The following is a 23,840-nucleotide window of genomic DNA, read 5'->3' as shown; positions in this document are numbered from 1 at the left end:
CCCCCCCCCCCCTTGTTTTTTGTTGATCTTATTCTTGGTCTATTAGATAAATGAGTTGAAAGTATAAAGACTGTTGTTACTGTTGTTAATGCCACCCTGCTGATTATCACCACATTGAAATGTCCTGGATTGAATGAGAGGAGTCAATGGGAACAAGCTCCTGATAACATCACTCTGGTTAATATCACACATTTAACAGTCATACAACTGATTGCCACCCAATTAATATCACTTTGGGAAACATAAGCATAAGATTAGAAGCTTTACGTGCAAGTAAGCTGTTGTACAGAATTCAGTTTGTTATCACAATATTGCATACATCTTTTCAATTATTACAATGTGTTGTACATAGTTGACAGGATACTAAAACACATTTTTATTAATGAACACTATTGTAATCAATGCAATACCTAGTACTATATTTCGAGTTTCATCGCTAAACAGACATTGTTTTTCCATAAACACTTCTGAGTTGTACTGCACTACACTGTACTAATAAACTAAACTACATTTTCCTAATTAAAACAAGGGTTTTACTTACAATTCATAATGCTATGTGCAATCAAAAAGTTTAATTCATTCCAGGCTTTCTTCATGAATTAAAAAAAAAAGTATTGTAAGAAAGGGCTGGCGCTGGGACTTTGTTATTGTGTGTGCGTCTGGAACTGTGCCTGAACTGTGCTTGACTGCATTGTCTTGCAGAACTGTGTGCAGGACTGAGTTGAACATTGCACTTGTGATTTCCTACATGCAGGAATGCTCCCCTGTGTGCAGCCCCACTCCCCATTTTGGGCTATTGATGCAACTTTGCACCAGCGCTGACCCCTACCAAGCATGGGGAAATGAGCCCTGGGAATCGTTGAGCGCACCTGGCAAGAGCTAGTGGTTCAACAGGGTTCAGCTACACTGTTGCAGAGTTGATTGGGTTGTGGGCTATAAAAGAGGCAGCCTGCGAGCTAGCCAGGGTTAAGAACATAAGAACGTTTACAAACGAGAGGAAGCCATTCGGCCCATCTTGCTTGTTTGGTTGATCCTAGAATCTCATCAAGCAGCTTCTTTAAAGGATCCCAGGGTGTCAGCTTCAACAACATTACTGGGGAGTTGGTTCCAGGCCCTCACAATTCTCTGTGTAAAAAAGTGCCTCCTATTTTCTGTTCTGAATGCCCCTTTATTTAATCTCCATTTGTGACCTCTGGTCCTTGTTTCTTTTTTCAAGTCAAAAAAGTCCCCTGGGTCGATATTGTCTATACCTTTTAGGATTTTGAATGTTTGAATCAGATCGCCGTGTAGTCTTCTTTGTTCAAGATTGAAAAGATTCAATTCTTTTAGCCTGTCTGCATACGACATGCCTTTTAAACCCGGGATAATTCTGGTTGCTCTTCTTTGCACTCTTTCTAGAGCAGCAATATCCTTTTTGTAACGAGGTGACCAGAACTGAACACAATATTCAATATTCTAGGTGAGGTCTTACTAATGCATTGTAGAGTTTTAACATTACTTCCCTTGATTTAAATTCAACACTTCTCACAATATATCCGAGCATCTTGTTGGCCTTTTTTATAGCTTCCCCACATTGTCTAGATGAAGACATTTCTGAGTCAACATAAACTCCTTGGTCTTTTTCATAGTTCCCTTCTTCAATTTCACTATCTCCCATATGATATTTATAATGCACATTTTTATTGCCTGCATGCAATACTTTACACTTTTCTCTATTAACTGTCATTTGCCATGTGTCTGCCCAGTTCTGAATGCTGTCTAGATCATTTTGAATGACCTTTGCTGCTGCAACAGTGTTTGCCACTCCTCCTATTTTTGTGTCGTCTGCAAATTTAACAAGTTTGCTTACTATACCAGAATCTAAATCATTAATGTAGATTAGGAATATCAGAGGACCTAATACTGATCCCTGTGATACACCACTGGTTACCTCGCTCCATTTTGAGGTTTCTCCTCTAATCAATACTTTCTGTTTTCTACATGTTAACCACTCCCTAATCCATGTGAATGCATTTCCTTGAATCCCTACTGCGTTTAGTTTGAGAATTAATCTTTTATGCGGGACTTTGTCAAAAGCTTTCTGGAAATCTAAATAAACAATGTTGTATGCTTTGCAGTTCCCTTTCAAGTCGAAGACGACCACCAACATTATGTATGGGATATTCCCTGCCCTTGAGGCAGGTAATACTGAGCTCTCTATATCAGAGCTGCCGAAGGCCCCTTCCTGTAATGACGCACTCGGTCCTGCCTACCGAGGGTATAAAACCATCACTCACCGGAAGATCTCCCTCTTTTTCCTTCTCAAGACGGTAAGGTAGGACCTCTGTGTCTAGACTGAGCGTGCTGATAGGAAGAGCCCTCGAGTCGATTTGGGTCAGTTGTATTTCCCTAGCATTCGTGCTGAAAGCTGGCTTGCCACTTTCCTGGAATCAATGACTCTTGAAAAGGACCGAGTCTTTTATCTTTCTGTCTTTCAATGGCCCCCCTTAGTGGGCCGCTCTCTTTTTTACTGTCGTATATGAGCGGTTGTCTGTGCAGTCACCTGCGAGTGAGTTGTCTTTTCCTGAGAGTTACACAAGTATCCTCCTCGGGGCCAGGCCTGGCCGTATCCCCGCTGTCGAGTGACCCAGCTGTGCTCCCCTCCTCGGGGCTAGGTACTGCCGTATCCCCGTCCGAGCGGAGCCGCTGGCCGAACCTGACCGCTGTGGTGAGGTTCGTGTGCGTTCGGTGTACTCTCTCTTTCCTTCCTTCTTAGAAAAGTGGTATTTTTTGCTGAACAAAAAACTTCACCACCGCAGCTTCGGCCTCGTCCCCCCCTGGTATATGCTCCGTGCTGACCAGGTGTGTGTGTTGACCACGCGGTCTGGGTACGTACTTTGCGTAGCGTCCGCTCCGGTGCTGCGGTACCACGGCGCACGCATAGCCTGATTCTCTCTTGGATGCGCAAGTGCACAACGCAGGCTGCATATTATCCAACGCCAGCGTAGAAGTATAGCGTAACATGGTACTTGGTGTGTGCCCCAGTACGCAGTGTACGCAGAGCGATATTCACAGCGCACATAGTGCGCAGGTGCTCGTTACTCCTTCCTAGTCAAAGTCACGCACAGCGCGCAGGGTACGACTATGCTCCCACTGCGCAAGGCATTTGGAACGTTCGAGACAAGCAGTGCTGTGCACGTTGCTCTCGTTGCGTAGGCACTGCGCTTCTAGCGCATACCTCGTGGTGCTGCACAGTGCAGGCGTAGTCTGTTGCACACTAGTCCCCATATTTGAAAAAAAGGGGGACTATATGCACAAGAACAGACCCATGTTGGGGTTCCATGCCTGTACGGCCTTGTCACAAAGACGGCCAGAGTGGGTGGCGTCAGACCAGAAGCAGGAAGGAATACAAACACAGAGACTTGGATTTTGGTTAGGCTGAGCGCGTGATCGCGCTCAGCATTTAATAAACAGACAGAAAATAAAAGGTTTGAAACAACAAAAACACATACACGGCACTTGTGCCAAAATAAATAGACAAACGAAACGAACTAAACAGTGCACAGACAGACGAACAAAACACGGTGAGCAGATACAACTAATTTACGTTCTTTGTTTTATTTTCTCCTTCTCTCTCTCCCGTTCTCCACTCACCGAACACCAACCCCGAGTGCAAGAAATGTGCATCTATATATACTGTTGTGCTGGGATTCAATTACTAATTAATTATTCACTTGAATCCCAGCACGTGAATTCATTACGTGCAACCCCGTGCCACACATTATATTTTAAATGCACGTGCGTGATGTGCAATCCCGTGCCTAAATACAAATATACTATTTAAATATACGTGAAACACAGACCCGTTTATATCCCGTGTACCAATCTATACACCAACATTAACATACGCACGCATACATACACAAAACACACAAATGCACACAGGGGCGGGGCACTTTGCCACATATACCCCCCCTTGTGCGCAGCACACATGGCCTCAACGGCCACCTCCCCCCTTAAAAACCCAGCAGTCCAGAACAAAGTCTCGGGCTGGGAAGGGAGGCTTCAGTGGGCCCTTGGCTGGCAATGCTGTCAGCACCCCTGCCGGTAGTGGCACGGCTGACAGCCTGTTGGTCCCGTCCTGCAGCGAAAAAGCTGCGGGGGCAGGTGGTCCCCCGACCTCCCCCTTCTTTGTAGCCGGCAGCTCCCTCCTGTGGGGCTCCGGCCACAAGAACTCCTGCAGCGAAACTGCTGCTGGGGAAAGTGGTCTCCAGACCTCCTCCCCCTTCTTCGTGGCCGGCAGCTCCCCTTTCTGGGGCTCCGGCCACCGTACTCCCTGCGGAGGTACGGGCAGCAGAGGCAGCTCCTGCTCCTCTGCTCCGGGCGGTGGTGGAGGCAGAGGCAGCTCCAGCTCCTCTGCTCCTGGCGGTGGTGGAGGCAGAGGCAGCTCCAGCTCCTCTGCTCCTGGCGGTGGTGGTGGCGGAGGCAGAGGCAGCTCCTGCTCCTCTGCTCCTTGCGGTGGTGGTGGCGGAGGCAGAGGCAGCTCCTGCTCCTCTGCTCCTTGCGGTGGTGGTGGCGGAGGCAGAGGCAGCTCCTGCTCCTCTGCTCCTTGCGGTGGTGGTGGCGGAGGCAGAGGCAGCTCCTGCTCCTCTGCTCCTGGAGGTGGTGGAGGTAGAGGCAGCTCCAGCTCCTCTGCTCCTGGCGGTGCTGGCTCCCTCTGCTGTGGCGGCTGGGCATGTGCACGCCGTGCTGCCTTCAGCAGCATAGCGAGAGGCTGCTGGGGGACACCAGCATCCTGCCCTTCTCCCCCCAAAAAATTTTCAGGGGGTTGAGCCTGTAACCCCTCCCCTTCCGGCTCTTGGGGCTGAACCAGCAGGCATTTTCCCTCTGCTGGTGGCTTGGGTCCCAGGGCTGTGGAAGCCCCGACTTGCCTCCCTTTGGGCTGTGGACGCACCGACTCCTCCCTTTTGGGCTGTGGACGCACCGACTCCTCCCTTTTGGGCTGTGGACGCACCAACTCCTCCCTTTTGGGCTGTGGACGCACCGACTCCTCCCTTTTGGGCTGTGGACGCACCGACTCCCCCCTCTTGGGCTGTGGACGTTCGGGCTCCCCCCACTCGGGCTGTGGACTTTCGGGCTCCCCCCACTCAGGCGTAGGACGTTCGGGCTCCTCCCACTCAGGCGTAGGACGTTTGGGCTCCTCCCACTCAGGCGTAGGACGTTCGGGCTCCTCCCACTCAGGCGTAGGACGTTCGGGCTCCTCCCACTCAGGCGTAGGACGTTCGGGCTCCTCCCACTCAGGCGTAGGATGTTCGGGCTCCTTCCACTCAGGCGTAGGACGTTCAGGCTCCTCCCATTTGGGCTGTGGACGCTCAGGCTCCTCCCATTTGGGCTGTGGACGCTCAGGCTCCTCCCATTTGGGCTGTGGACGCTCAGGCTCCTCCCGCTTGGGCTGTGGACGCTCAGGCTCCTCCTCATAACTGCGGAAGGGACAGTTGGCGAACAGGTGATCCTGGTCGCAGAGGAGGCACCCCGACGATGGCTTGTTACATCGCCGTGGATGCCTGGCCCTTAGGCGGCACTCCTCCTCCCTGTCCTTCACCTCTTTATCTGTCTCCCGCTTGGGCTGTGGAGGCAAAACCAGCAGGCATTCACCCTCTGCTGGTGGAGATGGGGACAGCAGGTACTCCTCTGCTGGTGGTCCTGCTACCTGGGCTGCTGTTCCATTTATCGTTGCCTCCAGGTAGCTGAGGAGAAACTCCACACCTTCCTCCAAGGTGTTTGGGGTGTGTTCCTGCTGATAGGCCTCCCATCTCTCACTGTCCATCATCCACAGGGCCCGAACGACTATGGGCAGAGCCTGGGCCTCCAGCCCAGCATTCTCCAGGAACCAGTCCCGCCATTTTGTGGCGTCTTCTGCCATTATTTTTTTTTTTATTATTTTTTTTTAATCCAGATCCCTCCTGGTCTGACGCTTGGAGGCGCGGCTATCCCACGATGACACCACGTGTCACAAAGACGGCCAGAGTGGGTGGCGTCAGACCAGACAGGAATACACAGACAGAGACGGTGGGTGTGATGAGCTGAGTGCAATGGCTGCACTCAGCGTTTAATAACAAATAAAAGGTTTTAAACAGTACACAAAACAGGACACGGCACTTGCGCCAAAATAAATAGACAAACGAAACGAACTAAACAGTGCACAGACAGACGAACAAAACACGGTGAGCAGATACAACTAATTTACGTTCTTACTTTGTTTTATTTTCTCCTTCTCTCTCTCCCGTTCTCCACTCACCGAACACCAACCCCGAGTGCAAGAAATGTGCATCTATATATACTGTTGTGCTGGGATTCAATTACTAATTAATTATTCACTTGAATCCCAGCACGTGAATTCATTACGTGCAACCCCGTGCCACACATTATATTTTAAATGCACGTGCGTGATGTGCAATCCCGTGCCTAAATACAAATATACTATTTAAATATACGTGAAACACAGACCCGTTTATATCCCGTGTACCAATCTATACACCAACATTAACATACGCACGCATACATACACAAAACACACAAATGCACACAGGGGCGGGGCACTTTGCCACAGGCCTGTAACGCTAACATCCCACAAGAGGATAATCATACCCTCTGTGTGAGGTGCTTGGGTGTCCCGCATGCCACCATGGCCCTCGAGAGGGACGTGGCTTGTAGCATCTGCGAGGCCTTTCAGCCTAGGATGAAAGAGGCTCGTCTGTAGAGAGCCAGAAAGGAGAGCTCCGCGTCCTACGCGGCGGGGTCGTCAGCAGCCTTAGGTTCCCCTGACGCCGTGCCCCTGGACTCCCTGCCTAGCATTCCGAATGCGCAGCGTAACCGCTCCCCATCTCCGGCCACGAAGAGGGTGAAGCGTTCGAAGCAGGCGAGGGACATTATGGACCTGAAAGCCCAGATACTATAAAAGCAGGCCACAGCAGCCCCGGCCCCTGTCCAGGCCCCGCTGCAGCCTCAGTCACCATATCCCCCCTCCCCGCAGAGAGTGCAAGGGGGGTGGGAAGGGTCGCCTCAGCTGGCACAGGAGGACACGCTATCCATAGCGGCCTCAGGTGATACAGCTTCGTTCTCCTCCGACATGCAGATGGGCGACACCCTTACAGAAGAGGAACCCGGCTCTGAGTGTGTGTCAGAAGCCAATACCACCCCGTTGCCAAGCTCGGTCTCAGCTCTCATGGAACGTGCTGCAGCGTTCCTGCAGGTACCCTGTACACCGGCGGCACAGCTGTGCCGGTCCGTGTTCCGGAAGCAGGTGCTGGCTCCTCACCCGCAGTGTTTCCCAGACTTTGTGGAGGAAGTACGCTCCTCCTGGGATAGACCAGCTTTGGCTCCTAGTGTCTCCAAGCAGGCTACATCGCTCTCCTCCTTGGAGGGCATAGATAAGCTCAGCCTGACGGGGTTTCCCCCGGTAGACTCCACCATCACGGCCCTGGTGAGGGCCCTGCCGGTGGGTGGGCTCGCTAGAGACCTGATGTGTCCTAACCCTCAGTGCAGGGTGACAGAGACGCATTTAAAGCAAGCATACACAGCAGAGGCGCAGGCAACCCGCTTGGCTAACACAGGGTGTGCTGACCACGTATTTGGATGGAGTGTTGCGCGAGGCCCCGCTCCTGGAGCCGGTGGCCTCAGAGCTGCGTCTCCTGTCCAATACATTGCTGCAGATCTCCGGTCTGCAGGGGCAAGCCCTGGGCCGAAGCCTGGCGGGCTTAATTGTGGCACGTAGACAGCTGTGGTTGTCACAAGCCAGGGTCCCTGACGCAGATAAAGCTGCACTGCTGGATGCGCCCATATCCCTGGGACATACGTTTGGGCCAGCTGTGGAAGAGATTCTGCAGAAATCTCTTCGGGAACGGGAGGCTTCCCGTCAGGTGGCTGCGCGGCTCCCTCCCCGTGCTCTGGCGTGGAGTAGGTTGGGCCGTTGGTGGGCTCCCCAGACTCGAACTGTCACCAGAACAGTACCAGTCCCCAAGACCTAAGGCATCACCTTCAAGGTAACCGAGCCCAACTGGCAGGTAGAGGCAACGCAGGTCATGGTCGATCCACATACCAGCGTCTCAGGGGTCGTCTTCAGGGCCAGCACTCTACGCGCTCACCCCAAACTGCTCAGCCCCAGCCTCAGCAGCCCCAGCAGGGCCCCTGAAGCCTGGCGGCTTCAGAACCCCTTTTCGGCACAACAGCTGCAGTACTGGCGCGCTTGCACCACAGACGCCTGGGTGCTCGCTACCGTGCAAACCGGCTATGCACTTCAGTTTCGCTCGGGACCCCCTCCCTTTCGAGGTGTCATAAGTATCTTTGTGACAGACTCCTTGCAGGCCTTGGTACTTCAGGAAGAAGTGGCTGCCTTGCTGCGCAAGCAAGCCATTCTTCGCGTAGATGCGTACGTTTTCAAAGTGCGTAGACGCTATACTGGCTCCCCTGCAGCTGCAGGGGATCAGAGTTTTAAACTATCTCGACGACTGGTTGATCTGTTCCCAGTCTCAAGAGGGAGCTCTAGCCCACAAGGCAATTGTGACGGAGCATCTGGTCAGGCTGGGCCTAGCCTTGAACGATGCAAAGAGTTGGCTCGCACCAGTGCAATGCACCACGTATTTGGGGCTCCGGCTGGACTCCAATGCAATGCGCGTATACCTGTCAGACGACAGGGTAGCAGCTATTCAGGATTGCCTCTCCCTGTTTCTACAGGGATCGCAGGTAACCCTCAGGGTGTGCCAGAAACTACTGGGTCTGATGGCCGCAGCCACAGTAGCGATCCAACTGGGTCTGCTTCGTATGCGCCCGCTGCAAGCGTGGCTCAATGCATTTCATCTCAACGCCAAACGCGACAGACACCGCAGGTTGACTGTGTCTCACACATGCTCAGCAGCCCTATACTGGTGGAGGGTTCCCTCTCACCTGCGCAGAGGGGTGCAAATGGGAGTAGTATTAAATCGCCAAGTGGTGACAACAGACGCCTCCAACCGGGGTTGGGGAGCAGTCTGGGAGGGCAGGGGAGCCCGCAGATCCTGGTCGGACCGCTGGGCACCCCTGCACGTAAACATGCTGGACTTGCAGGCGGTGTTCCTTGCTCTCCAGCACTTTCTTCCAGTGCTGAGCGACACACATGGGTTGATCCGGACGGACAGCACAACAGTAGTAGCGTATATCAACCACCAGGGAGGCCTTCGGTCTCTGGGGTTGCATCGCATAGCTTTCAGGCTATTAGTATGGGCTCAGACCAACCTGCTGTCCTTGCGGGCGACGCACATTCTGGGAGTGGCGAACTTGGCAGCGGATCTCCTCTCCAGGAGAGGTCCGCATCCGTCAGAGTGGCATCTCCACCCTCAGACGGTGGAGCGCATTTGGGAACAGTTAGGGAAGGCGCAGGTCGATCTGTTCGCTGCGGCGGAGACGACACATTGCCCCCTATGGTACTCCCTTCATCGCTTAGGCGGTCCACTCGGCGTAGGTGCCCTAGCGCACGTTTGGCCCAAAGCGTTTTTGTACGCTTTTCCTCCTATACTGTTGCTCCCGGCTTTTCTGGAGAAAGTCCGGTCAGAGAAAGCGTCAGTTCTCCTAGTGGCCCCCAGGTGGCCCAGGAGAATATGGTTTGCGACCCTGTGCCAGCTGCTGTACGGCCAGCCTTGGGAGATCCCGCTTCATCTGGATCTCCTCACTCAGGCACAGGGCTTTGGCACCCGGATCCAGGCAGGTTCCGGTTGTAGGCCTGGCCCCTGAAAGTGACCGCTGGTTAGCCCTAGGGCTGTCGGAAGCGGTTGTGAGCACTATGCAGAATGCTAGGGCAGACTCCACTAGGTCGGTGTATACCTACATGTGGAAGTGTTTTCAAGCCTGGTGTCTGGCCATGACCCTGTTACTTGCCCTATGCCAATTATATTGCAGTTCCTGCAGGAATTGCTTGACGCTGGAAGGTCCCCTTTAAAAGTGTATTTGGCAGCTATATCTGCTTGTCATGCCCCCGTAGATTCTATGTCTCCGGGTGCGCATTTTTTGGCTACGCGCTTTCTTAAAGGCGCACAGAGTGGAGCCTTAACATTGTACTGGAGGCTCTTACAAAGGCCCTATGAAGACAGCCTTCCTTTTAGCTATCACCTCTGCTAAGCGGATCAGTGAACTGCAGGGGCTGTCCGTGCACAGCTCCTGCATGCATGTGTGGGAGGATGGAAGCAGAGTTTCGCTGCGCACCAACCCCGCTTTCCTCCCTAAGGTGATCACAGCTTTTCATATTAACCAATCTGTGGAACTGGAGTCTTTTCATCCACCTCCATTTACTTCATCGGAGGATGAGAGGCTAAACTTCCTCTGCCCAGTGCGGGCATTGAGGTATTATGTACTTAAGGCGAAAGCTTTGCGTAAATCGGACCAGCTTTTTGTTTGTTACGGAACACGGACTATTGGACAGCCCCTCTCTATGCAGCGTCTGTCACACTGGATTGCGGATACAGTGTCGACCGCATATAATGGTGCTGGATTACCCCCACCTGGTAGGGTAGCTGCACATTCAACTAGAGGGTTGGCTACATCCTGGGCACTTTTTAAGGGTGCCTCGATGTCTGATATTTGTACTGCAGCTAGCTGGGCTATGCTGCATACTTTCACCAGATACTTCTGCATTAATGTGGTAGATCCTGCTGTGCCGTCTGTGGGCACAAGGGTCCTTGAGGGTGTAAGTTCACACCGCTAACCTCTAGGTTAGACAGCGCTTGTGCGTCCCTCATATCCTGCCGTTCCTTCTCCCTCGCGATGGCTCTGGTATACATTAGCCCATACATAATGTTGGTGGTCATCTTCGACTTCAAAGGGAACGTTAGGTTACCTACCATAACCCTGGTTCCCTGAAAGAGAAGACGACCACCAACCATGAGGTCGCTTTGGTCGCCCTCACGGGTTCGGCGGAAAAAGAGGGAGATCATCCAGTGAGTGACGGTTTTGTACCCTCGGTAGGCGGGACCGAGTGTGTCATCACAGCAAGGGGGCTATGGCAGCTCTGATATAGAGAGCTCAGTATTACCTACCTCAAAGGCAGGGAATATCCCATACATAATGTTGGTGGTCGTCTTCTCTTTCAGGGAACCAGGGTTACGGTAGGTAACCTAACGTTATCCATTGTCGATATTGCATCCTCAAAAAAATCAAGCAGGTTAGTTAGACATGATCTCTCTTTCCCAAAACCATGCTGACTGTCTCCCAGGATACTGTTACCATGTAGGCAATTTTCCATTTTGGATCTTATTATAGTTTCCATAAGTTTACATATAATAGAAGTCAGGCTTATTGGTCTGTAGTTACCTGGTTCGGTTTTGTCTCCCTTTTTGTGGATCGGTATTACATTTGCAAATTTCCAGTCTGTCGGTACAACCCCTGTGTCAAGAGATTGTTGCATGATCTTGGTTAATGGTTTGTAAATAACTTCTTTCATTTCTTTGAGTACTATTGGGAGGATCTCATCTGGCCCAGGGGATTTGTTTATTTTAAGAGCTCCTAGTCCCTTTAACACCTATGCCTCTGTTATGCTAAAGTTATTTAAAACTGGATAGGAACAGGTCGACATGTGGGGCATGTTGTCCATGTCTTCCTTTGTAGAAACCTGTGAAAAGTAATCATTTAAATTTGCTATTTTTTTTCTTCATTTATGATTTTAACATTTGTGTCTCTTAAACATTTAACCTCTTCTTTAAATGTTCTCTTGCTGTTATAATATCGGAAAAACATTTGGGAATTGGTTTTAGCCCCCTTAGCAATGTTCATTTCTATCTCTCGCTTGGCCTTTCTAACTTCTTTTTGGCTTGCGTTCCAAGTACTCTTTCTGTGTACTTTGATTTTAGTCCCTTTTAAATGCTTTGTAAAGTGTCTTTTTTCGCTGAATATTTTTTTAAATTGATCTATTAAACAATTTGGGCCATTTTGTTTTAGATTTAGATTTGTCTACTTTTGGGATGTAATTGTTTTGCGCCTCTAGTACTACAATTTTTAAAAAAAAAACAGCCATCATTTTTCTGTGGATGTTTTCTCTATTTTACTCCAATCTACTTCTGTTAGTCTTTGTTTCATAACTTCATAGTTTGCTTTTCTAAAATTGTAAACCTTAGCTTTAGTCATTACTTTTTGGGTTTTAAAAATCACTTCAAATGAGACTAGGTTGTGGTCTGAGTTTGCCTATGGCTCTCTGACCTCTGTTTTAGTTATTCTGTCTTCGTTATTTGAAAAGACTAAATCAAGGCATGCCTCCCCTCTAGTCGATGCCTTGACACATTGCGTCAGGAAGTTGGGGGAGTTAATTGAGTAGAGAATCGTGTGACAACTGTGGGAGCCTGGACAACCTTGTTTCGGAGCTGGAACGGGAGAGCCGCAGAGTTTACGCAAGGTCCCCCCCTACCGAGCAAGAAGAACAGGCAAGGCTGCAGTTTGTTGAAGCGGTCAGGACTGGGGAATTGTGGCGACACCTGTGGCTACAGCGCCCCAAGGCCTTACAAGTAGCACTTCTGTTGGCAAGTGGGAAGAGGGGACAGCAGAGGAGAGGCCAGAGAGAAGCTGACCAGTTGTTCATAAAGCACAGCCCTGCAAGAACAAAACTGAAAGTGGCTCGCCTACACTACCCTGGCTCCAGGAAGTCTTTGCCCTTGTCAAGTCGATGACAACCAGTGGACGCCAGTGGTCCAGTCCTGGGTCCACGTCTGCTGGAACTGTGGCTGGCCAGGACATTTGCAGGCACAACTACCAGCAGCATCTTCCTCGCCGCAGGTCCAAGAGCTAAGCCAGATGCCGGGAAACGACTCTGGCCTTGCATAGATGGGGGACCACAGGCTTGATCCCCAAACCCAAGCAAAACCAACCACGCCCAGCCGTCACAGCCAGGAGGGGCCCAACAGCACAGCTGGGGGAGTAGGGCCCAGATCCCCCCAGAAGCAGCTCAAAGCATGTCCACACCTTGCGCCTGCCTGCCAAGCCCAGCTGAAGTCGTGGGGAGAACGACAGTAAGGGACTTCTGTCATGTCCCCATCACCATCGAGGGGGTCACCTGCGCCACGCTAGTGGGCACTGGGTCGAGCGTGACGCTGGTGTGACCTGATGTCTATCAACGAGCAGCCGGTACACAGCAGGCCCACCTAGAGCCCACTACGGGGCAGTTCAATCTGACCCTCTCTGTCCAGCTTGACACAAAAATAGGAGACGTGGCAAACACTGTTGCAGCAGCAAAGGTCATTCAAAATGATCTAGACAGCATTCAGAACTGGGCAGACACATGGCAAATGACAGTTAATAGAGAAAAGTGTAAAGTATTGCATGCAGGCAATAAAAATGTGCATTATAAATATAATATGGGAGATACTGAAATTGAAGAAGAAGAAACCTAGGAGTTTATGTTGACTTCGAAATGTCTTCATCTAGACAATGTGGGGAAGCTATAAAAAAGGCCAACAAGATGCTTGGATATATTGTGAGAAGTGTTGAATTTAAATCAAGGGAAGTAATGTTAAAACTTTACAATGGATTAGTAAGACCTCACCTAGAATATTGTGTTCAGTTCTGGTCACCTCATTACAAAAAGGATATTGCTGCTCTAGAAAGAGTGCAAAGAAGAACAACCAGAATTATCCCCGGTTTAAAAGGCATATGCAGACAGGCTAAAATAATTGAATCTATTCAGTCTTGAACAAAGAAGACTACGCGGTGATCTGATTCAAGCATTCAAAATCCTAAAAGGTATAGACAATGTCGACCCAGGGGACTTTTTTGACCTGAAAAAAGAAACAAGGACCAGGGGTCACAAATGGAGATTAGATAAAGGGGCATTCAGAACAGAAAATAGGAGGCACTTTTTTCACACAGAGAATTGTCAGGGTCTGGAACCAACTCCCCAGTAATTTTGTTGAAGCTGACACCCTGGGATCCTTCAAGAAGCTGCTTGATGAGATTCTGGGATCAATAAGCTACTAACAACCAAACAAGCAAGATGGGCTGAATGGCCTCCTCTCGTTTGTAAACTTTCTTGTTTTTATATACTAACTGTAAATCCTTTAGACAAAATAAGATTTGAATTTGCGGGGCTCCCGAGTGGCGCAGCCAGTAAAAGCACTCGCTAGAGTGCAGGATGCGCTCTATAGCCTAGACGTCGCCGGTTTGAGTCCAGGCTTATTCCACAGCCAACCGTGGATGAGAGCTCCCAGGAAGCGGCGTTCAATTGGCCGAGCGTCGTCCCGGTGGAGGGAGGGTTAGGTCGGCCAGGATGTCCTCGTCTCACCGCTCCAGCGACCCCTGTAGTCTGGCCGGGCGCCTACGGGCTTGCCTGTAAGCTGCCCATAGCTGCATTGTCCTCCGACGCTTTAGCTCTGAGGCGGTTGCACAGTGAGTCTGCACACGCTTTGGAGGACAGCATGTGTTCATTTTCGCCCCTCCCGAGTCAGGGGTGGTAGTGGTGAGCTTAGCCTAAAAATAATTGGGGATTTCATATTGGGGAGAAAATAATAATAAAAAAAAATAATTGGCAATGACTAAATTTAAAAAAAAAAAAAAAAGATTTTAATTTGCATAAAATTATATTTATTATTATTTATTTCTTAGCAGACGCCCTTATCCAGGGCGACTTACAATTGTTACAAGATCACATTATTTTTACATACAATTACATTATTTTTTTACACATTATTTTTTACATACAATTGCCCATTTATACAGTTGGGTTTTTACTGGAGCAATCTAGGTAAAGTACCTTGCTCAAGGGTACAGCAACAGTGTCCCCAACCGGGGATTGACCCCACGACCCTATGGTCAAGAGTCCAGAGCCCTAACCACTACTCCACACTGCTGCCCTATTTGTAAATCAGTTGCATTTCTATTGAACTGCGTTGTACATGACGAGAAAGTATAGAATATCTAATGTACAACCCTCACAACAGATAGACCCAGTCTCGGAAGTGTTTATATTCCAAAACACTATAGATATAGGGGGTACCAAATAATATAGCCATAGACTATGATATTGTGGGCTGTATAATTTGGTATCCCATGTTTCTTACTGTATATAAACCCAATATCAATCTTGTGTGTTGTGTGTATACTGTATATAAAATAAATATACAAACAACTATCTGTAAACAATAACGTTATATCGCATACATTATGCATTTTAATATAATTTACAAGACTTGTGTTTATTCTAGACATAACAGCACGAGGCACAGAGCCACATTACATTCATTCTCACATTACTCATTAGAAAACCTTTGTGATCGTTTATTTTAAAGTTTTGAAATCCAATATATCTATATCTATCTATCTATCTACGAGCAAGATGGGCTGAATGGCCTCCTCTTGTTTGTAAACTTTCTTATGTTCTTTATATATATATATATATATATATATATATATATATATATATATATAGCTCTGGAAAAAATTAAGAGACCACTGCAAAATTATCAGTTTCTCTGGTTTTACTATTTATAGGTATGTGTTTGGGTAAAATGAACATTTTTGTTTTATTCTATAAACTACTGACAACATTTCTCCCAAATTCCAAATAAAAATATTGTCATTTAGAGCATTTATTTGCAGAAAATGACAACTGGTCAAAATAACAAAAAAGATGCAGTGTTGTCAGACCTCGAATAATGCAAAGAAAATAAGTTCATATTCATTTTTAAACAACACAATACTAATGTTTTAACTTAGGAAGAGTTCAGAAATCAATATTTGGTGGAATAACCCTGATTTTCAAGCACAGCTTTCATGCTCTCCACCAGTCTATCACATTGATGTTGGGTGACTTTATGCCACTCCTGGCGCAAAAATTCAAGCAGCTCGGCTTTGTTTGATGGCTTGTGACCATCCATCTTCCTCTTGATCACATTCCAGAGGTTTTCAATGGGGTTCAGGTCTGGAGATTGGGCTGGCCATGACAGGGTCTTGATTTGGTGGTCCTCCATCCACACCTTGATTGACCTGGCTGTGTGGCATGGAGTATTGTCCTGCTGGAAAAACCAATCCTCAGAGTTGGGGAACATTGTCAGAGCAGAAGGAAGCAAGTTTTCTTCCAGGACAACCTTGTACTTAGTTTGATTCATGCCAAAGCTGCCCGATTCCAGCCTTGCTGAAGCACCCCCAGATCATCACCGATCCTCCACCACATTTCACAGTGGGTGCGAGACACTGTGGCTTGTAGGCCTCTCCAGGTCTCCATCTAACCATTAGATGACCAGGTGTTGGGCAAAGCTGAAAATTGGACTCATCTGGGGGTGCTTCAGCAAGGCTGGAATAGGGTAGATTTGTCTTTGTGAAGGACGCATGAATCAAGCCAAGTACAAGGTTGTTCTGGAAGAAAACTTGCTTCCTTCTGCTCTGACAATGTTCCACTGCATCTTTTTTGTTATTTTGACCAGTTGTCATTTTCTGCAAATAAATGCTCTAAATGACAATATTTTTATTTGGAATTTGGGAGAAATGTTGTCAGTAGTTTATAGAATAAAACAAAAATGTTCATTTTACCCAAACACATATCTATAAATAGTAAAACCAGAGAAACTGATAATTTTGCAGTGGTCTCTTAATTTTTTCCAGAGCTGTATATATATATATATATATATATATATATATATATATATATATATATGCTAATTTCAAATCAGCGCAGTCGTTAATATAACAGGTCGGTTGCATAGACAACAAACCAAGCATTAATATCTTAGACTAATGATAAGTATATTGTTTTAGCTGCTTGTATTACCAAAAAAAAAAAAAAAACTAAGACAAAACTGAACAGGTTGCTCAAGCATTGTGATCACGTCAAACAAAGACGTTTTTAATGAAAACAGCCCATAGCTGATTACACACATTACAAGGAAATCTTGTCGTCCTGTCAAAAACGTTAGTACAGTAATGCTAATGACTGCAAAATGCAGCCGACAACTGCTGCGCATGCACACCACTCGTATTTACCTCAGACACGAGCCCTGTGCCGATCTCATTTTACTCATGCGCATTGCGCCAGGGGATAGAGATTTCTGGCTATGAGAAGCTAGCAACAGTACGACACCGGCAGACAGAGCAGCTGTCTTTTCGAAGATACAGTATCATCATTATTATTACACTGCTTACAGTAACAATGGCGTTTCAGTGTCAGAGGGACTGCTACATGAGAGAGGTAAGAAATACATCCTGAATTGATTGATTGAATTGATTCAGCGACCTGGTCTCGAGTTGTCCAGACATCCGGCCTGAGGACCTCACTGATACACTATTTATGCAATTCTGTGCATTTGTAAGGAGCTGGCTTGCTGTAACAGTATAATTGTACTCTACCCATACAATACACTACTCTATTGCTTTTGATAAGTACACACTAGTTTAAGTACTTGTTTTTAATGCGGATTGTGTGCTGGTAATTTCATATTAACTGCACGGGTAATGGTGGTCAAACGTAATTTTAGATTTCAACAAACAAAACCCCAAATAGGTTGTTGTCAATTGTTTTTACTTAACTTAAATACATCTAAAACAAAAAATTAAAAAAAGGTTTTAAACGTGTAAAAATGCTTTTTACGCACCAAATTCGACTACATTTCCAGTGGCCATTTTAGATTAAGTTACTAACTTTAGCTTTCACTTTCTGCTGCCTGCTGCCCTGAGTCGACTGAGAACAGAGAATGAATGCGCATCACTTAATCCAACACACATCTTCCGACCGCCAGCTGATAGGATAATAATTCAAAGAGGTATAACCAATTATGTAATCTGAAAGTTAGAAATTTGGTTTTGTTTTCGAAATACCGTCCCAAAAAAGGTAAACTATTTTTAAAAAATGTTTCAACTGTCAGAATAACGTGAAAACAGGGATTCAGAAAGATTGAAGTGTACACGTTTATGTTAAAGCAGTGCCGCGATATCAATTACAGTTTTCGATTATTGAACCATTTTTATTCTACGATTATTTACATTTTTATATCTACAGTACGATATTTATATTAGGCTAGTTTACATAATGTTTAACATTGAAAATTGCATTTTTCTATTTTTGTAAATGGTTTTAAATAATTAAATAATTACTATCATTATTAAATTAAATAATTACTATAAATTCAAGTTAACAGGTAAAAAAAACTTAAGGCTGAGGTGACGCCTAATTTTTCACTATCCATATATCGTTCTCCAAAAAAAAGCAGATGCATCAATTTATCGACGTTATGAAGGGTAAAAAAAAGGAACACACACACAAAGCAGTATTACACGTGGAACTGTGGGTTACTGTGTACCATTGCTAGTAACGCTTTAAAAACTATTATGCATATTACATTGATTACATCTGTTTATGCATATAGTAAATCAAATATACAACTCTGGAAAAAATTAAGAGACCACTGCAAAATTATCAGTTTCTCTGGTTTTACTATTTATAGGTATGTGTTTGGGTAAAATGAACATTTTTGTTTTATTCTATTATTATTATTATTATTATTTATTTCTTAGCAGACGCCCTTATCCAGGGCGACTTACAATCGCAAGCAAATACAAATACATTCAAGTGTTACAATATAAGTCATACAATAAGAACAAGAAATACAATAATTCTCAAGTGTGACAAACCACAATTCAATAATACAGCAGACAATAGTGAAAGTTACATCAGGATATGATTAAATAGTGATAGTTACATCAGGATATGATTAAGTACAAAATACTACAGATTAAACACTTGGCAGATTACAATATTCTGAGGTACAGGATTAAATGCAGTAAAATAGGGGGCAGATAAGAGCAAAATAAAGCATATTTAAATGAAGGGTGATAGTGTCCCAGGATACAACAGAGGAGTTCTACAGGTGCTGTTTGACAACATTTCTCCCAAATTCCAAATAAAAATATTGTCATTTAGAGCATTTATTTGCAGAAAATGACAACTGGTCAAAATAACAAAAAAGATGCAGTGTTGTCAGACCTCAAATAATGCAAAGAAAATAAGTTCATATTCATTTTTAAACAACACAATACTAATGTTTTAACTTAGGAAGAGTTCAGAAATCAATATTTGGTGGAATAACCCTGATTTTCAAGCACAGCTTTCATGTGTCTTGGCATGCTCTCCACCAGTCTTTCACATTGATGTTGGGTGACTTTATGCCACTCCTGGCGCAAAGATTCAAGCAGCTCGGCTTTGTTTGATGGCTTGTGACCATCCATCTTCCTCTTGATCACATTCCAGAGGTTTTCAATGGGGTTCAGGTCTGGAGATTGGGCTGGCCATGACAGGGTCTTGATCTGGTGGTCCTCCATCCACACCTTGATTGACCTGGCTGTGTGGCATGGAGCATTGTCCTGCTGGAAAAACCAATCCTCAGAGTTGGAGAACATTGTCAGAGCAGAAGGAAGCAAGTTTTCTTCCAGGACAACCTTGTACTTGGCTTGATTCATGCCAAAGCTGCCCGATTCCAGCCTTGCTGAAGCACCCCCAGATCATCACCGATCCTCCACCACATTTCACAGTGGGTGCGAGACACTGTGGCTTGTAGGCCTCTCCAGGTCTCCATCTAACCATTAGATGACCAGGTGTTGGGCAAAGCTGAAAATTGGACTCATCTGGGGGTGCTTCAGCAAGGCTGGAATCGGGCAGATTTGTCTTTGTGAAGGACGCATGAATCAAGCCAAGTACAAGGTTGTCCTGGAAGAAAACTTGCTTCCTTCTGCTCTGACAATGTTCCCCAACTCTGAGGATTGGTTTTTCCAGCAGGACAATGCTCCATGCCACACAGCCAGGTCAATCAAGGTGTGGATGGAGGACCACCAGATCAATCCGACGAATCCGACCCTTCCTCACCAACTATGCTACCCAGCTCCTGGTCCAGGCCCTGGTACTCTCCCGCCTAGACTACTGCAACTCCCTCCTGGCTGGCCTTCCTGCGTCCGCCACCCGTCCGCTCCAGCTCATCCAGAACTCTGCTGCCCGCCTAGTGTTCTCTCTGCCTCGCTTCGCCCACGCTACTCCACTACTCCGCTCGCTCCACTGGCTCCCGATCACCGCTCGCATCCAGTTCAAGACTCTTGTACTAGCCTACAGATGCCTTGACCAGTCTGCACCCAGCTACCTCCAGACCCTCATCTCTCCCTACACCCCCACTCGACCTCTCCGCTCCGCCTGCACTAGAAGACTAGCTCTACCACCGCTACGCTCCCCTGCCCCCGCTCCTTCTCCACCCTTGCTCCGCAGTGGTGGAATGACCTTCCTACAGATGTCAGGACTGCCCAGTCCCTGACCACATTCCGGCGCCTCCTTAAGACTCACCTCTTCAAAGAGCACCTGTAGAACTCCTCTGTTTGTATCCTGGGACACTATCACCCTTCATGTAAATGTGCTTTATTTTGCTCTTATCAGCCCCTATTTTACTGCATTTAATCCTGTACTTCAGAATACTGTAATCTGCCAAGTTTTTAACCTGTAGTACTTTGTATTTAATCACATCCTGATGTAACTATCACTATTTAATCATATCCTGATGTAACTATCACTATTACCTGCTGTATTATTGAATTGTGGTTTGTCAAACTTGTACTTTACTTGTTTTATTGTATTTCTTGCTCTTATTGTATTACTTGTATTGTAACGCTTGAAATGTTTTTGCTTACGATTGTAAGTCGCCCTGGATAAGGGCGTCTGCTAAGAAATAAATAATAATAATAATAATAATCAAGACCCTGTCATGGCCAGCCCAATCTCCAGACCTGAACCCCATTGAAAACCTCTGGAATGTGATCAAGAGGAAGATGGATGGTCACAAGCCATCAAACAAAGCCGAGCTGCTTGAATCTTTGCGCCAGGAGTGGCATAAAGTCACCCAACATCAATGTGAATTTTTTGTTATTTTGACCAGTTGTCATTTTCTGCAAATAAATGCTCTAAATGACAATATTTTTATTTGGAATTTGGGAGAAATGTTGTCAGTAGTTTATAGAATAAAACAAAAATGTTCATTTTACCCAAACACATACCTATAAATAGTAAAACCAGAGAAACTGATAATTTTGCAGTGGTCTCTTAATTTTTTCCAGAGCTGTATATATAATACATATACGCAGGGATAAACACCGAGCAGCTTCTCAACAAACAACCGGTCATCCATTTTGGCGTTGTAATAACCATAGCGACGAGGGCAAAGTTCAGTTGATTGGAACTGTCAGCGACTGCAGTTTGAGCACGGCGATTGCCGGTAGAAAGTATAAACTGCACGGCGACACGACACAGCGATGGTCGCACGTCGCCTTGCTCTTCAACGACAGTTGAGCGATGGAATATAAACCGACCTTAACACTTTGAATGCCACATAGTTTTCTCTTACAATTTTGTCTTTCACCAACATTCCTCATGGTTTAGTAAGTGATTTTCATATATCCTTTAATATCTAAAAGAAAAAAAAATGATACAACAAACGTACAAATGGATAATATGTTTCCCTACTTTGCAGGCTATGAAATGGTTGGTTATAAAGGTATGCATTTTATTATTTGATTGGAAAACTGGGTAAAAATCCGTACAATATAAGTAAATAAATTATTTTATAAAGTACTTTATACACCCTGTATGTCTTCAGGAGAGGATAGTGTTTGAAAACTATGTAATATACTGTATACTATTTCTTTTTTTTTAATTAATCTTTGTTTGTTTTTTTAATTCACAAAACATCAACAACAACAATACATATTTCAACAATGCAAGTTGTTCAAATTAATATATAGGGAAACCATAGAAGCATATTTAAAAGTTAAAAAAAAAATGTACATGTATAATTTAACTATATACAATACATTCAATAAATACAATAATGTTTTCACTGTACAATGCAAAAACGAAATGTTATAGAGATGCCTATTATAATTCATACTTCATTCAGTACAAAAATAAATTAATGAATAAAATTACTAGTTTAGCTAACAATGACACATCTGAGTCATTAATTGGACTTAAATGTTTTGTTTTCAACACAAAGTTCCACACACTGAAAAATTGGGACGTTACAGTCTGGACAGTATGAGCTCAAGTCTGATCATTATTTTCTGCAGTTACCCAAAAAAATGTACAACATGGGAACAGTGATTCAAATGCTTTCTAAACTTTGTTTTGGTTCTAAAATACAATAAAATAAAATGAGTGTAAATTACAGATTGGAACGGTTCTAACAAAAAGTGTGGCCATAAAGAATAAGAATATTGTACCTAAAAAGATATGTAAATATGCATGTAAGCCATACAAATATAATGCAACAATACAAGAAAACCCTAGTTTGTTTATGTCTTCATGTGGTAGATATGTAGAACAAATAAGATTACACTTTTATACAATAGTTATTTTTATTTTTTTGCTGCTGGTGTGTTCTTTTTTTCCCCTCTCCTACCTCGTCTCTTCCTATCTCGCTAGCTAAACTGACCTGACACAACTTTCAGGCTTACTATCTTGGTCGGCAAATAGAAGACCAACAGCCTGCAGTGCAGTGTATTTTTTTGCCATTCTAATAATAAAAAAATAAACAAGAGGCGTAATTCAAATCGATATCAAATCATACTGCGTTTTGTTGCTCTTGTTAGGACTGAAGTCATTGCATTTTGTATCTTGCTCTTAATTGTACTGTAATTCTTTATGTATTTTATTTTGTATACAACTGTAAGAAATTATTAATAATAATAATAATAATAATAATAATAATAATAATAATAAATTCAAGACATAAATAGACAGCACTGCCAGGGCGATCTTATTTTCTGCAGCGAAAATCATTTTCAGCATTTTCACCAACTTTTTCTGAACTGTGTTTGCTGTTCTATCATTTTTATTTATAAACAGTAATCACAGAGAGAAAGGCAGTACAGTCCAAGACGTCTTTGAGGGGGTTTGTTTTTAACCTGTAAGTTTCCCGGGGCACACAATCTGAAAAGCTGCCTGATATGCCCTTCACACAGAGACACTGAAAACTTACTTAAGTTATTTTCTTGATCAGTTAGCCAGCAAAATATTTTCCACACATATTTAAATAATATTTGGCTTTATTGTAAATCAATCAGAAAAAACAAATGTAAACATTACTTCAACTAATTTAGCAGCAAGCATTTTTTTAAAAATTTTTTAGCAGTAAGCATTTACAAGTTCTCATTACGATTTACATCTAAAAAGAATGGCATACGATAATATTTATACTGTCTTAACAGAAGCTGTTTATAAAATTCATTTTAGATTTAATTAAGTAAATATCAGAAACTAACCTCAATTCTTAAACAAGAGAGAGATGCTGACGGACTTTACAGAAAACTAGTCCTATCACTTCACAGCGCAAGCACCGCTTCCTTCTCTGTTTTGTTTGGATGTCAGCAGCATCACTTTCATGTAGATTTGCAAAATAAAAACTTGAATGACAGCATATATTAAATAATAGACCAATCAAAAGCAGAAGTTGTGGTGCTTATTGTGGTGACATAATTTTTTCAAGTTTCTTGTTTTAGCCAACAGCTTATTTTTATTAAAGGTACAGCGGCCTGTCGCAAATTCACACCTCTGGCACAGAGCCGCTGGCATTCAAAGTGTTAAGTGTACAAAAAGTGTTTTATTTGCAATGGGTGATTACTGGGATAATCTTACATCGATTTCAAAACTGCTACATTCACGATTTGCACACACTGTCCTTCTCATAGGGGATAACGTGATCACACCCTATTCCGCCCACTCTACGATGTGTACCCAGTATCTTGTACTACTGCAAAATATAATACTGAATTGTGTACTGGAGCACTTTTTGTATGTGTTGCTATTCTTTCTGGATAATGTAAATTATAAAACAACA

The 23,840-nt window shown here is 45.1% G+C and overlaps 1 protein-coding gene across 2 annotated transcripts in view; it reads left to right on the top strand.

Moving 5' to 3' along the window:
* The first annotated feature begins 16,972 nt into the window (after window positions 1–16,972).
* aarsd1 (alanyl-tRNA synthetase domain containing 1) overlaps window positions 16,973–23,840 on the top strand; it is a 32,479-nt gene continuing 25,611 nt past the window's right edge. The window contains exon 1 of one of the 2 annotated variants that reach the window (XM_059006574.1): window positions 16,973–17,167. In XM_059006574.1, the coding sequence (XP_058862557.1) occupies window positions 17,129–17,167 (39 nt within the window). In that variant the 5' untranslated portion in view covers window positions 16,973–17,128. The remainder of the gene's footprint in view (window positions 17,168–23,840) is intronic. The other variant, XM_034055837.3, reaches the window with a different exon arrangement.

The sequence above is a fragment of the Acipenser ruthenus genome, chromosome 33, assembly GCF_902713425.1.
Source record: "Acipenser ruthenus chromosome 33, fAciRut3.2 maternal haplotype, whole genome shotgun sequence".
NCBI lineage: Eukaryota > Metazoa > Chordata > Actinopteri > Acipenseriformes > Acipenseridae > Acipenser > Acipenser ruthenus.
Note: the sequence above shows the minus strand (reverse complement) of the source record. Positions and strands in the feature narration are given on the sequence as shown.